Source organism: Salarias fasciatus, chromosome 7 (assembly GCF_902148845.1).
Source record: "Salarias fasciatus chromosome 7, fSalaFa1.1, whole genome shotgun sequence".
NCBI classification, from domain to species: Eukaryota; Metazoa; Chordata; class Actinopteri; order Blenniiformes; family Blenniidae; genus Salarias; species Salarias fasciatus.
Window position 1 is genome coordinate 19,822,777 of NC_043751.1, and position 15,426 is coordinate 19,838,202.

Consider the following 15,426-nt stretch of genomic DNA (forward strand, 5'->3'; position numbering starts at 1 on the left):
GAATCTGATCTAATGTGAATGACGTCTGACAAGTAAACCCTCCACAGAGCTCCCCAAGTGTTCCTGCACCTAAATATCATTTCCTCCTACTGAATATGAAGTTGATGTAACAAGTCTTAATGGCATTGCATAAAACAGTGGCCCAAACCAGGAAGTGAGACAGTCAGGACCAACATTACACAGTTTCCTCCCCCTAATGGCTTCACGTCTGGTTTTTCAGATTCCAGAGCTTTGCTAATGAACAGCTAAATATTTTCTCTTAATTGTTTGTGGTGACTATGTGTGTGTGTGTGGTATTTAAAGTCTTAAATAAGCAAGAAGCAGTTTTGTTTTCCATTAATTTTGCCCACATTATGCAACAGGTCAAATTCGACTTAGTAACAAGCTGCTTTGCATCTTTGTTGCACAACTGTGAGAAAAAAGTACAGAACTAAGTAAACTGGGAATTGAAGCATTAGATTGATTTCAACATATTTTATAATGTACTTAATCACACAGAATACTCAGAAGACGCTACCTATAACAAACCTTTGATCATTTTAAAAGACTGAGAGAAAATTTGTGGCTTGTTGGATCAAGAAACCGGCTCCACTGTGTATTCATTTTGTTTCGTGCATTTCCATCAAACTGTGTGTGTGCTCGGTTATGTTTGCCCCCCGTTGGGACTCCCGTGTCTCCCCTGTCAGAGTCGCTGAGTCTCATCTGGTGGGGCAACCTTTGGCTTTCTGCCGGCTAACTTTAGCCTCACAGCTTGCATGGTCTCTCTAAGCCTTTTTTGGGGTTGTGGTGTGCCAAAGTAGATTTACCTTCAATAACCATTTATTAAATCTCTATCCATTAGACTCCGAGGCTTCATAAGAGCCGGCTGCATTAAGCCTGATTATGGGATGCTCTGCAGAGGAAAGGGGTCTATGTGTCAAGTATGTCATCGAGTGATTTATATCCCCGGCTTGGATCTCTGTCTTGTCAGTTGGGACTGAGCCACGGAAGCGAGGAGAGGGAAGCGGCGGACCCTCCGCTGACCACGAAGCCAAATGGTTTGGAAAGCGTGAGTCCAGACGGCGGCTGTGATGCCTTGGTTCTGTCGTGGCTCCCCGAGGTTCTCTGTCTGCTTCTGTAGATGTGCCAGCTGAACCCTGACCTGCCGCCGCTCTCCAAGGATTCCTCTCGCCACTTAAGTCCTCAACATGGACCCAAAGGGCCCGGGGGCCACCTTCAAGAGGTCCTCCCTCAAACGCAGCACGTCCGGCTCTCAGAAGGTAAGATTACATTCAACAGGTGACACCGTCTGGTTTTGTTCTTTTGCCTGTCATAGTTGTGTTAAGTATTTTCAAAGTTTCTTGTTGGTCTCGATGGTAATGAATGACTGTGCATGCATGCACGATTATTGAGATTACTTGTGCCACACAGCGTCTCACATGAAACGTTCACTGTGAGCTGGTCTGAGATCACGTCAACCAATCGTTTTAGAGCTTCTGACTTCGACATAAAGGCACGCACAACTCAGGACTGCCGGCTGCTTACCGCCAAGCACATGTTCTCTACTTGCAGCCCTTCAAAGTTGCAGCTAAGTGGTGTTTAAAGCTGAGCAGCTACTCGCTCCAGTACAGCAGTTTAATCCTTGGTAATGGCCCAGTGTGGACAACCACGTCCATGGCAGATTAGAGAGTTTTATATCTTTCTAAAGTCTGCTTTCATGTGATTAACACACTCCTGCTGACGTGTCCTTGAAAGCTAGAAAGATGTCAGTTTTTTTGTATATGCACGTATTTTTACATTTCCAGTCCAACCAGCAATTCATACTGTCATTAAAGCACATTTATGATAAACTGAAAGAACTTATCAATACAAAAAATAAATCTTTCACATTAGTGGATTTATGTGATTGAGAAATATAGAAGCAATCTTAAAAGTCACATCTAATAAAACACACACAGTAATTTCATGCTTTTTAGGCGATAATGTCTCCAATAATATAGAATTTATACAAGAAATGACACACAACGATTCACTCAGTCGTCCGTAATTTGTATTCAGACAATATATCGAACACCATTAAATGATTCTGGTGTGACAGTTTTAAATACGTCGCATTACTGCATAGGTCTGTGAGATTAATATTCTATGTCTAATCCGCAGCCTTTTTTATGCGAGCTTTTACACATTAAATCAATCAACAGAGCCACGATTATCAAGTGAATAGTGCTGCACTTTTAATGAGATTCGATATGTTGCTAAATATAAAGTCTTTGGCCGCATCGGCCAGACAGCTGAGAAATAACATCTAATTCTACATGATCGTTCACATTTGCTGCGTCGGTATGGTGGCCTTTAATCATAGATTTATCATCTTTCTGTAAATGGTAGGCACACATGTCATTTACTGTGGTTGATTGCATGGATTAATTCATTCATCTGAAGTGTATTAATTGAAACTGTGATGGAAATAAGTACAACTGTGAATAACTTTACAAAGGTTTTCCAGAAAATTCATTCAAATAAAGTCTATTTTAAAGCCCTTTTCAAAATAAAAGACAAATAAGAAAAAAAAAAAAAACACTTTAAATGGCAATAAATAGAAAAAAATAAGTTCCTGCTGGGAAATTTTGGCTCAATCAAAACTGTTAGGAAATAATTTCTTTGACGCCTCCTGATATGCGTGAATGATTTTGGGTGAGTTTTGTGCTCGGGCACATAAACCGAATTAACTTCATTATAAATGCATGAAGCGTCTAAAACAGCACAAATGCGGCGTAGAAGGCCCGCAGTTGTGGAGCTCATATGACTTGTGTGACGTAGACGTCAGGCTGAGGTCAGGTGAGGCCTGAGAAGCCTTTAAAAGCTTTACGGCTCAGCGGCGTGGAACTGAGCGCTCAGGCTGGGGACCCAGTCACACCGCAGCACTTTGAATGAAGAAAGCCTGAGAAAAAGAAGAAAAAAAAAAAAAATAGCTGAAGTTGTCCCGTCAGATATCGCAACAGTCTGTGGTTGGGTGGTTTTCACATTACTCCAGTGCACAAGATTATTGTATTCAAAAGGATGAATGAAAAGATGTGGTCAAACCAAATGAAAAATGGAGTTTTATTCAGCTGTGCTGGCAAAAAAAAAAAAGTTCATTACATGGGAAAACAAGTTGATATATATCATATTTTGAAATGGAACTATTAGAGCACAACTAAGCAAAATGTGTGCAATGTGGAAACTAGAGCAAGATCCAGAACACTCAGAAAATATTCCCATCAAACTGCTCGTAAGGCAAAGGCAAAGACCCTGCGGTCAGCAGTGGCGGCGGATCCTGCCGTCACGCAGAGATGAGGCACGAACAGACTCTCAGGAGTGGAGTGTTCACCTGCAGCTGCTGAGCTACTGTCAACATTCGACTTGATCAGTCACAACTGAGACTATGATGCAATCTAATACAATAAAAATCCAATTTCATTTGCCAACCTAATAAAAAAGAAACTATAGAGCGACAAGGTTCCTCGTCGCTCGACATGCCTGAGTCCTTTTGGAAAATGTTATCGTTTCATGATGTGTCAAATACTATTCTCTCATTAAAAGCTTGTCGTGCAGACGGACCAGTCAACCGCTGGGACTTTCCTCATGTTAAGTCATGCTGTTTGAGTTGAATCATCATGCTGAAATATCCTGGAAGATAATGTGATTTTTCACATTGACGGTGCCTTTCCAGAGCAGTGAGTTGCAGCCTGTTACGATGAGAGCCGCAAACTAAGAAGCTCCCTCCCTTCTTTATTCTACTGGGTGTTTTACTCATAAATCACACAAAAAAAGAGAGCAGACGGTGCCCACATGAATGATACAGTGTTAACGTGAGTTTCTGGGTTTAACAGTGAAGGTTTCTGTTAATGCTGCAGTATCACCTGAAGGCCCGAAGACTGCTTCCAGCACGGAACTCTCAGCTTTTAAAAGGCATCCAGGGATTTCCACTGACTCTAAAGTCATTTTTGGTTCACTATTAGAGAATGATGTTAGGTTAAAAGTCTTTGCAATATTCATTTTGAGAACATTTTTCTGAATTTTTTTCAGTCTTTTCCGGTTTGGTGAACTTTCACCCATATTCACTTATCAGTGACTTATCCGTTGAACATATTATTATTATACATAAATCAACTTTGTTGCATTATGCATACCGTAATATGCCTGCATACAATTTGGGCATCTTTTTTTTTAATTTTTTTTATTTTTTAATCATTTGAAGTTTTACATCCTTGCTTTAACTCCCCATCTCAGGCAGTTTGAAAAACTTTTGCATCCAAATTCAGCTCCGTCTATGCGTGCGCTACATAAACTTCACAGTTTGTTAATAGACATTTTAAATCTGAAGTTTCATTTCTAGATGAATTTCTTCCGAGGGTTATCTGGTGTCTTTTTTCATTCCGTCTTTGGGGAAAACAGGAGTGAAAAAAAAAAAAAACCCAGCAGCCTTAAAAATGTCTTATGACTCCCTCAACTCTTGGGGATAATCAGTGACATGTCGGACTCGTGATGGCTAACTGGATTTTCAAACTCAGGAGGACAATGAGTGCATTTACAAACAGGGCTGAATGAAAACACTCAGCTTCCCAGTTAATTCATAGTTGCCTGTCCAGAGTCTGGGACTTGAGCGTGCGGCTTTGTCGAAATATCTTTTTCCCCCTCAAGTGAAAACATGTAAAAGCGGCTTTATTTGTGTCCGTGCGGGCCGGCTACGAGGTGGGAATACTTTTTAAACGGTAAAACGAGTCTGCACGGGCTTCCTTTCTGTCACAGCGCATCAGGATCTCACTGCACCGCTATTCAGCAGCAAAGCCCAGCAATTAGTAGCTTTTATCTTCAACCCTGGTAACATCACATTCCTCGTAGGACCCCCAAATCCTCCCTGATCCACTTTCCCTCGTGCTGACGAAGCTTTTGTTGCACAGATTCCATTGTTGCTACAATACTCAGAAAAAAAAAAAAATCCTTCCGATCTTTCCGATACTTATATATTTACTCGAATACAGTTTTGTTTGCACTGAAAACGGCCATGTTAAGAGGTCAGCGTACAGAAATACAGGCCTGGTTGTGACTGTCGGGCCGAACAGTCTGTGTAATTGTAGCTTCACTGGAACAAATTAGCTGTGATCGAGTTGTTGCGAAGCTGTGGGTCAGGAGACCAGGACCATGTGATTCTAGTCCAAAAAAAAAAGGAATAAATATAAGGCATGGTGAGCATGTGGCCTGTGTGCGCCAGTACTTTATCTCCTCCAACACAAAACCAGCAGGAGGACAGAATACACAGACAGCTACATTTTGAATGACAAACATAAGTACAACTAACGAAAACTCTATTTTTCCTACTTCCTCCTTAATAACCCAGCAATCATAATTCCCATCTTACAAAGGTGTCTTTTGTTTCGTTTTCTCAGAAAATTCAGCATTTTGGTCTGAATGTTGTTTATTGTTCGCAGGCTTGTCTTAAATCTGGTTAATTTGCTTGGTGTGACACAATCTGATCCCCTCAGTTTCCAGATCTTTAGGGTTTTTTTTTTTTTGTTGTTGTTAAGTGCTCAAAGGCAGCTCTTAACGAGCCAGCTGGTTGCCGACTGGATTTTGGTTTTAATTGCTGTGGTTAATGAGTTTAAGTAAGCTGAAATAACTGCGTCATACTGGCCGAGCCCTTGTGGAAACCGGCTTTTGTTTTGTGCGGCTATAATTAACAGTGGCCCACGCGCATTTTTGTTGTTCCCTTTTACTGGAAGAGGACAAAAAAGTGGGAAAAAGTGGGGTGATGTTAGGCTTCTCTCCCTCTCTCTCTCTCTCTCTCTCTCTCTGTCTTTCTGTCTCATCAACCTCCAGCCTGGCTCGTCTTTTTCAGCAGGAGTTACAGTCGGGCTCGAACTTCTCACTTCAACCATAAAAGGAGTGCTTATGAAATCATTCACATGAGAACAGCCTGGAGCAGACGTCTACCGAGCTCCTTCTGTGCTTCGCTCCATCTCATGTCTTCCTCCGGTCACTTAAGCATGCGCCTCGAAGCTCCTGATGCCTTAAAACAATAAGTGAACCCGTGTCTGCATCTCGAGATGAGATAGCGGGAGAGGAGACGACCATGTGAGGAGCAACAGGTCAATCTAAAGCAGCGCGAGCGCAACTCTGAAAGTGGCGAACCAGTTGGAAACTCAGAAATATGCAAACATCTAAGAGACTGAAGGTTTCTGTGCAGCTACATCTGTCTAAAATCGAATTTCATTGTGATTTTTTTGTTTTATCCGATCTAAAACTGGCTCGAATCAGTCTGACTTAACTTTACTGTAACAAATCAAAAGTCTACTGGTATATATTTTCTTGCTTCACTCCATACAGGGTTCAGCTGAATAAATGCGATCTGGAAACTGCCCCACAATATGTTTATAAATGCAAAATTCCACTTTACATCAGCAACATTAAAAATGGGGATCAAGCGAGCTCAGAGTAGCTGGTCTGCTGAATTTTCTTTTCCTCAGTGAAAACATGGTGGGTGAAAATAGAGATTAACTGCAATTAGCATTGACTGACCTTGCCCCCAACCGGGGACCAGTCATGTCTTAACAACGCGCCTTGCAAGAAGAATGCCTGCATCCAATTCTCTCAATTATGCAAATGGAGTTGAAATCAAAGTAGTTGGAAGGGGGTGAAAATTATCAGATGAAATGTCGGGGAGCCTCCGGACCGGACCGCAGTGCTTTTAGGTTAACCGCTCGGCTCCGTCTTCTTCCACTAAGATCTTCCACACTGTGAAGTGAACACAAAGAAAAGGAGTTTCAACAAATTGGGAGATTAGGGGCCAGTTATCAAAGTAGATTTATTGTGCCTTGTTCAAGCGAAGGATGAAAATACCCTGTGGGCATGGAGAAGGGGTCATGGGACTCCCTAAAGGATTACCTTGAACTGGAGTCATGAGACTCGGGCGAACAAAGACCCTGCTCACATGCTCATCATATTAGCTGGCCCTCATAAAGTGAAGAAGTTTCATGTCCTGTGGGATTCAGTGGGACCGTTGGCTGGGAGTGCAGCACCGGAGGAGAGCTCCGCCGGACGCCTTCACTTCTGCTCTCACGCCTTGATCTCCAGCAGCAACTGAGACAAAACAAAAAACACCGCAGCTCCATTAGACGCTTGTGTGTAAGTGTGCTCAACAACTGCAACTATTTTACAACTTGATTTCTCCTCTTCTTGACTGAACTGTTTGGATCCGAGGGTAACTGGTGGTATTGATTGTAGAAAATGGGATGTAGATGTGAGTAGATGGCTTTGGAGGAGGAGTATTTGGTGAAAGAAAGAAGACTCTTGAATTGAGGTAGAAAGATAGATAAAGTAGTGAGTGCTTTGAATGAAAAAGAAAACTGTTAGAAAAAGAGGAAATGCAATATGGTGACTCAATTTGGGAAAAAAATGATTTGCTGTAAAAAAAAATTGTATTGTAAATGTAGCAGTTTTTGTTATTATTAACAATGAAGTTTCGCCAATTGTTTCTTCATTTTCTGAGAAATTCTGTATTTTGGTTGCTTCTGAGATTTATAAAGTTGATATTTATGCATATCTTTGTATAATTTATACAGTAACTCTGTAACCATTCAGTTCCTTCACAAATAACAAGCGAGAGATTTTACTTTGTGGCTTTCAGCTTATGCATAGAAATACCTTCTTTATTATATTTTTCTTCTTGCAGTGGTCATTCGGTGGGGCAGTTTTGTAGTTTTGCAGTGTGTTTGCCCCGCTGGCTGAGACTGAGGGCATTTCAGCTGAGTGAGAGAGAGAACAGTGACTGTTCTGTGTTTTGGATACTTGTGATGGTCACAAGACTTCAGCTGTGTTTATTTATGGTCATTAGTTCTTCTCATGCGTCCCTCAGGCCCAGAGAGTTCGATTCTACATTTTTGATATACTTTAATAAGAATATTGATAATTACATTTCTTTCTTTTTTCCCAGCGTTTTCTTGAAAAGCGTTGCTTCCAGTGACTCCAGATTAATTGGGCTTCATCTGTCAACAATAGCCTTCAGAGAGACATGGCTTTGAACTGGGGTTATTTTGGTTCCTCACTGGAAAAAGACCAGACAGCAATCAGAGCAGGACCTGACAAAGCGTGTGGGCGTAGTACAGTTGTGTGGTTCTTTCTCCGGCCTGCCTGGCAAAACCGAACACACAATAATTAGTCAGGATCAAGAGCGGTTTGATTACCGAATGAACGGGAAAAGATACTCGACTTCAAGTCTCCATGAATGCTCTTTTGCAAATTCGTATCTCTCAAACATGTTACAGAAATTGTATCATGTTTTCTCTGTTACATTTTACTTCCTTTGTTGGATACTGGCGCTTCTCACATTTCAGCAAGGATCAGAAAAAAAAACTGATGATAGTGAAAGTTACATTTACATAGTAGCAAGAGTGGCTGTCTTGTGACTGTAGTGTGACCGCACTTAATGCGAGCTGACCCTCTTATTGTTCTTCTTTTCTCTTTACAGGCGCAGAGAGCTTGGATTGAAAGGACTTTTCTTAAAAGAGAATGTATTCATATATTTCCCAGCAAGGATCCAACCAGGTAGGCGAGCTTCTTTAAGACGATTTAAATATTATTGTGGTGCTTAATTTGTTTTTCGGTTGGTTTAACAGATACGGCGCATGTGTTCTGTTACAAAGTCTCTGTTCATCGCTTCATAAAATTCCTATATTGGGAATTTTGCTTAAAAGATGTTGAACTGAAAAGACTTCAGCAAAATATTTTAAACATGCTGACATTTCATTAATGGAATGATTTGTAAAACAAGTTGAATTTAGAAAAAAACAACTGAAATCGACTATATATTTACCATGACATCAACCTGTTGTATGTTGTATGACAAAAGATCAACAATCATTTTGACTCATTTAACAGATATTCTCTCATTTTCACTTCATTAATAAATTATGACCGATATGAATGCAGGATATCTTACAGTTTTCAAAACTAAAACAAACATGGTTATTATTTAGCAGACCAAGCGGCTCTTTGTTCATCGAAGCATTAACATTCCAGAAATTCGAAGATGTTCCAGGGAAAAGCTACCGCCCCCATATGCAGACCTAAGACTGCAGCTGATCTTGTCTCTTGTCCGCCTAGATGTGCCTGTGGTCAGCTGACAACGCAGCACGTGGCCATCCCTCCCGGTGCCAACTCGCTAGAAGAAGCACATCAGCTGGTGCAGATTGACACCCCGAAAGACAAATGGAGCGTGATCAAACACACCAGGACGTATCCAACAGATTCCTTTGGGATCATCGAGTTCCAGGGAGGAGGATTCATCAACAAGGCCATGGTAAGCCTCGGCTGCGGTCTCCTTGGCCCAAAGATTTGTCTTTTATAAAAGAGTTACATTAGTATTTGAGGAGTTAGTAGATCTGACCTTGAATAAAAACAGTGACATCCTCTTCTGTTCTCTTAGTACATCCGGGTATCGTACGACACCAAACCCGACAACCTCTTACATTTGATGGTGAAGGACTGGCAGCTGGAGCTTCCCACCTTGCTCATATCGGTTCACGGAGGTCTGCAAAACTTCGACCTCCAGCCCAAACTGAAGCAGGTGTTCGGTAAAGGCCTGATCAAAGCCGCCGTCACCACCGGAGCTTGGATCTTCACGGGCGGAGTCAACACCGGTAGGCTGCTGGCAGCTCGGGATAATGCTTTTAATGTTCACTTAACAAATATCAGCCTGTGACATTAGATGATTACCTCTGCTCTTAATTGTCGTTGCGTAATAACCATTCAGCAATTTCCTGGGAGAGATTTGACGAGCCCATTGTCACGGGTTTAAGCTTCACGATTAGAGCTTTTGTGGGGAAATTCATCACAAATGAAAACCTGTGTGGGTTTTGTGTGCAGTTTAGAGTGTGTCCCATGATGCAGGTGTCTGACAGAGATGCTGTTTACCCCGTTTGCAGGTGTGATCCGTCACGTAGGAGATGCCTTAAAGGACCATTCCTCCAAATCACGAGGAAAGGTTTGTGCAATAGGAATTGCACCGTGGGGCATCTTGGAAAATAAGGAGGATCTAATCGGAAAAGATGTAAGAATATTAAGCATATTTATGAAAAAGGACATTTTCATGCTAATATGACTTCATGAAATAACTTTCCTTTTTTTTGTCTCTTTTTCCAGGTGACCAGACCTTATCAAACCATGGCGAATCCCCTCAGCAAGCTGGCCGTGCTCAACAACAGCCACTCCCACTTCATCCTCACCGACAACGGCACGTGTGGGAAGTACGGCTCTGAGGTCAAACTCCGCCGGCTGCTGGAGAAGCACATCTCCTTGCAGAAGATCAACACTCGTAAGTCATCCAGTCCATGGCGAACACCATTAAACGTGCTCCATCAACCCGCGGCGTGTGAATTTAAACCAGAATCCTGCTCGGACACGTGGACGGAGAGCTCCTTCTGTGACCTGTGGGCTTCCCTTTGTCATCCTATGCCTGGAGCTCGGATAAGGCAGGGACAGCAAAGGGATGCTCAGCTGTCACCACTGACTTCACTCCCTCCTGCCTTTGGCTTGTTTGTTCCTGCATCACGTTGAAGCGCGGCGTCGCACACTTCATCATTTTATTCTCAATCCAGAGAAGACGGCAGTAAGAGGAAGTGACCATTCGCTTCCCTTGTCTCCAGGTTTGGGTCAGGGCGTCCCACTGGTGTGTCTGATAGTGGAGGGAGGTCCAAACGTGATCTCCATCGCCCTGGAGAGCCTGCGGGACGAGCCCCCCATCCCCGTGGTGGTGTGCGACGGCAGCGGCCGTGCGTCCGACATCATTTCCTTTGCACACAAGTTCTCTGAGGACGGAGGGTAAGGTTTCAGGGGAAGTGTCCTTGATTTTCACATCAGGAAGAACACTAAAATATAAGTACAACGTCCTCTTCTCCAGGCTCGTCAATGATGATGTTAGGGACCAACTTTTGGTAACTATTCAGAAGACGTTCAATTATAGCAAAAGCCAGTCGCAGCAGATCCTCCTCATGGTGATGGAGTGCATGAAGAAACGGGAGCTGGTGAGTAGAAAAGCATTCCAAGTCTGTTACCATCGTCATAAAACTCTGTATGTGAAACGAGGAGATGTGTCGATCAATAAATATTTTTGAGTTGTGAAACATCTGGTCTCCATCGTCATTCATCCATTCCACTCGTCTGTGTTTCTCCATTAACATATTGAATAAAACCTAATCCCCGCGTCCCGCCTGCCATTTCTCTCCTTCGTTTTGTGGTCATGTGTGGTATGTCATGTAATCCAGGGCATTCGCAGCTTTACCCAAGGGCCTCATTAACCTCCATGTATATATGTGAGTGCACATGTGAGCACACAGCTGGAAAATGGTGATGAAAGTCTAATTCTGCAGTGTTAAACCTCCTCACTTCGGTGTAAACAATACTGTTCATCACCGCCGCACAACCTGCTGAGAGTCCTGACGGACAGCAGCTTAATCCCAGAGTTCCGAGCTTCACCAGAGTGTGTGCTCCAGACTCTGGACCATAAATAGCAGAATCGTTTGAGCATCTCCAGCAGATTTCCGCTGATATAAGTGATGTGATAAGTACTTTTTTAATACCCAGTGCATATAATCTCGGCACTCCGTACATGCGGGTGGGAAAGATCAGCGCCCACTACCACCTGCTTAGCAGGGGCCCTTGCTTCATCTATTCACAGTAAGCGTGCACTACACAGATGGAGGAGAGGCTCCATCTCCCTAATCCTCGGCCAGGGTTCTGTCTGCACTCCCCAGCCGAGGCTTTCAGTCCTCAGAGTGCTCTCGCTCCAAGACCAACCCTGCTTTTTCTAACCCCAGTGAATTAGACTGCCTAATGCGCATCACACTCAGAAAAGCAACTCAAACTGCTTGAAAAAAAATAAAAATGAAAAGATAAAGATCGCAGCACTTTGGCCTTCTTTTTTGGGTCATTTAGTTCTGACTGAGTCTGAAAAAAGACCGTAGTGGAACTTCCAAGTCACTTGGGATCATTAAACACCTTTCAGAGCCCCCACTTAAACTAAAGCACCCTGACTAACCAACAGGTGAATCTGTGTCACCGTCTCCTCAAATAAATCTTTTTATTCTGAGTGCATGGCCATGTGAGCAGCTGGGTCAGATGGATAAAAGACTCAAAACACATTTAAAGTCCAGGACCTTTCTGTTATGTAACACTCATTTACTTCATTTCACCAAATTGGAAACCTTTATTCATTACAGCAGGAAGAAAAACTCAAGATTTCAATATTCACATTAATGCTGATCATTGAAATCTCTGACTCCAGGTCACTCATTAATGCCAGTCTTTTCATACTCACTGTGCTGCATGAGAAAATCTGTTCATTACAATTCTGATTCCATATAGCTGAGCCTATAAAGAGACGAGCGTCTACATTTTACTCACATACTGCTGCACCCTGTACCAATTCATTCATTCATTCATTCATTCATTCATTCATTCATTCATTCATTCATTCATGATCCAGTAGTGTGTTATCATGACTTCCCCATTACGCTACACAGTTTAATCATCTCACATGTGCAACACATCAGTTCCCTTCTGTAATATTTCTTCATATACAGATCACAGTTTTTCGGATGGGTTCAGAGGGACAGCAGGATATTGAAATGGCCATCCTCACTGCCTTGCTTAAAGGTACCAAGCACACAGGCTCAATCCATCAGCGTTGTCTTATTTTAATGCTTCCTCCCACTTGCAGCGACATGAACAGGCTTTCTTCTACTTTCCCCTCTTCCTCCATCTCTCTGTTTTTTTGTGTTTTGTTTTACCGTCAGGCACAAATGCCTCTGCAGCGGACCAGCTGAGCTTGGCTCTGGCCTGGAACAGAGTCGATATCGCTCGCAATCACATCTTTGTTTATGGACACAATTTACCAGTGAGTGGTCCTCACATTCAAGCAAAGCAAATTAATCATGCCACAACAATAGTCGATACTTGCAGTGTTTCCCTCAATGTTATTTAAGACTGAAAGACAGAATGTAGATTAAAGAATGATCAAAGGTGAGGAGATTAGACGGAATATTCAACAATCTGTTTTCTTCACATAAACAAGCATGAATGTTTGACCATAAACGTGCACTTGTGCATGAGGACTTTGGCAAAAGCAGACTGTTGTCGAATTGATCTGTGAAAATTGGAAAATTTCAACAAGTGTGATGTGGAATACAAATATTTTAGATCAATTAAATCTATTTCTCTTTTGTATTGACAAAAAACATTGCAGATTTTTAGTTTTCAAAATGCTACAAAAATGCCTGAACCGCATTGCGCCTCTCAGCTCCCATGCTGCACACACTTTGTCTCACATCACTGATGTTTTTGGTGAAATGCCAGACTTCCTTTTCTACACCACAAGATGTTGTTAAGAGTTGCTGGGATCCATAACGAATAGAAACTGCAACTTTTTGGAAGTCTATATGTGAAATCTGCAATCATCATCACTACCATACTGTTTTTTTTAATTATTATTTTGTCATTTTAAATCATCTCCGTGATAAGACAAATTCAGTTCAAAGAATATGTTTCATGAAACTAACAATAATTTCACCCTCCATATTTTAAAATCAAAAAAAAAAAAAATGTTGGGGGAGGGAATCCCCTCAATCTCTCAGTTACTACACACCTTGAACATCAATGTTACAAATCACCTGACATTATTGGGTTGAACTACATAAACAAAAGCCCTAAAAATGATTTTCTGAAAACAAAAAAAAAGGTTGATGTGATTATTTTTACTCAAAGGAAGGATTTTGTACCTATTGCATCCTTGCTTTCCTCAGCCTGCCGGTGCCATCGCCAACACTACAACCCATGCAGCTCCATCGCAGGAGAAACAGAAGAGTCCTGCCAGTGCTCCTCGCAACAAAACTGGACGAGGCAAAAAGGGGAAGGGAAAAGGAAAAGCAAAACCTGAGCCTCCCGAGGAGACAGATCCCAGGAAACTGGAGCTGATTCGCTGGGTAAGAGGAGTTCCTGGAAAAGAGAACTGATGAAGTAATAATAATGACTTTATTCCATATACTTTCCCCAAGGTGAACTCTCTGGAGCAGGCTATGATGGATGCTCTGGTACTGGACAGAGTGGACTTTGTTAAACTGCTCCTGGAGAATGGAGTCAACATCCACCACTTCCTCACCATTCCCAGGCTGGAGGAGCTGTACAACACGGTGAGTTCCAGTCATCCCGCGAAACCGAAATGAGACCAAGTTCCCTGATTTGCACAACATGATGGATCAGCAGGTGCTCTTATGATGAAAACACATTTATCAGAACTGATTCTCCTCTTTCTCTTCTCCCTTTCTTCCTCAGAAACTTGGCCCGGCAAACACACTGCATGCTGTAGTGAGGGACGTCAAAAAGGTGAAACAGTCCCTCCAACAATAACAAACCTGCAGCAATAAGCTCCTTGCATTAACAGATATGACTCTTTCTTCAGGGAAACCTTCCTCCAGACTATCAGATCACTTTGATTGACATCGGTCTGGTGCTGGAGTACCTCATGGGTGGAGCTTACAGGAGCAATTACACCAGGAAGGCTTTTCGAAACCTCTACAATAATTTGTATGGACTAAAACGGGTATGCATGGTTGGAAGGGAATGAATGATAATGCCTTGTTCATCACATTAAGTAACATCTGACACTGAATGCAATGCTGTGTTGTGTTGCAGCCAAAAGCACTGAAGCTTCTAGGAATGGAGGTAGGATGCCATTCCTTTCAACTTGTTAAACCAGCAAACAACTTCTGCAAAAAAGTCGATTCATTTCCTCTTTTTTTTTTTTTTTTTTTTTGCCAGGACGACGAGCCGAGGACTAAGGGGAAGAAAAAGGCAAAAAAGAAGAAAGAGGAAGAGGTGGAGATCGACGTGGATGACCCTGAGGTGTGTCGGTTCAAGTATCCCTTCCACGAGCTGATGCTGTGGGCGGTGCTGATGAAACGCCAGAAGATGTCGTTGTTCCTCTGGCAGCGCGGCGAGGAGGCCATGGCCAAGGCTTTGGTGGCGTGCAAACTGTATAAGGCCATGGCTCACGAGTGCTCCGAGAGCGAACTGGTGGACGACATCTCCCAGGATCTGGAGAACAACTCCAAGTCAGTATTTTACTGTCCACATCTGTTGATAACTTTTTGATTTCGTATTTTTCTGAAGTGAAACATAACGGTTATGTTCCTTTTACAGAGAATTTGGTCAGTTGGCCTATGAGCTGTTAGACCAGTCCTACAAACACGACGAGCAGGTGGCCATGAAACTCTTAACGTACGAGCTGATTAACTGGAGTAACTCCACCTGTCTGAAACTGGCCGTGGCGGCGAAACAGCGCGACTTCATTGCTCACACTTGCAGTCAGATGCTGCTCACAGACATGTGGATGGGCTGCTTGAGGATTGGGAAAAA

At 42.6% G+C, this 15,426-nt stretch overlaps 1 protein-coding gene across 2 annotated transcripts; it reads left to right on the top strand.

Annotated features, from left to right (window-relative positions):
• Nucleotides 1-1,141: 1,141 nt before the first annotated feature.
• On the top strand, nt 1,142-15,311 carry LOC115391927 (transient receptor potential cation channel subfamily M member 1-like). Of its 2 annotated transcripts, XM_030096358.1 has the most exons (17): nt 1,142-1,259; nt 8,486-8,562; nt 9,121-9,316; nt 9,443-9,656; nt 9,942-10,066; nt 10,159-10,330; nt 10,662-10,836; nt 10,916-11,039; nt 12,597-12,669; nt 12,810-12,910; nt 13,815-13,994; nt 14,067-14,201; nt 14,344-14,394; nt 14,471-14,611; nt 14,704-14,733; nt 14,830-15,122; nt 15,213-15,311. In XM_030096358.1, exons 1-17 carry the CDS (start codon nt 1,188-1,190, stop codon nt 15,232-15,234), a joined length of 2,181 nt encoding a protein of 726 aa, XP_029952218.1. In that variant the 5' UTR covers nt 1,142-1,187; the 3' UTR covers nt 15,235-15,311. The 2 variants fall into 2 exon arrangements, with proteins under 2 accessions (XP_029952218.1, XP_029952219.1); XM_030096359.1 differs by lacking the exons at nt 10,916-11,039; nt 12,597-12,669; nt 12,810-12,910; ... (5 more) ...; nt 14,830-15,122; nt 15,213-15,311 and having other exon boundaries at nt 10,662-10,840.
• The last annotated feature ends 115 nt before the right edge of the window (nt 15,312-15,426 follow it).

What these genes read in the sequence shown, in the direction of transcription:
- LOC115391927 (XM_030096358.1), top strand. Translation starts at nt 1,188, where the DNA reads ATGGACCCAAAGGGCCCGGGGGCCACCTTCAAGAGGTCCTCCCTCAAA. An exon ending in GCATGAAGAAACGGGAGCTG is followed by an intron (nt 11,040 to 12,596) that starts GTGAGTAGAAAA and finishes CTTCATATACAG; the next exon opens with ATCACAGTTTTTCGGATGGG. An exon ending in TGAAGCTTCTAGGAATGGAG is followed by an intron (nt 14,734 to 14,829) that starts GTAGGATGCCAT and finishes TTTTTTTGCCAG; the next exon opens with GACGACGAGCCGAGGACTAA.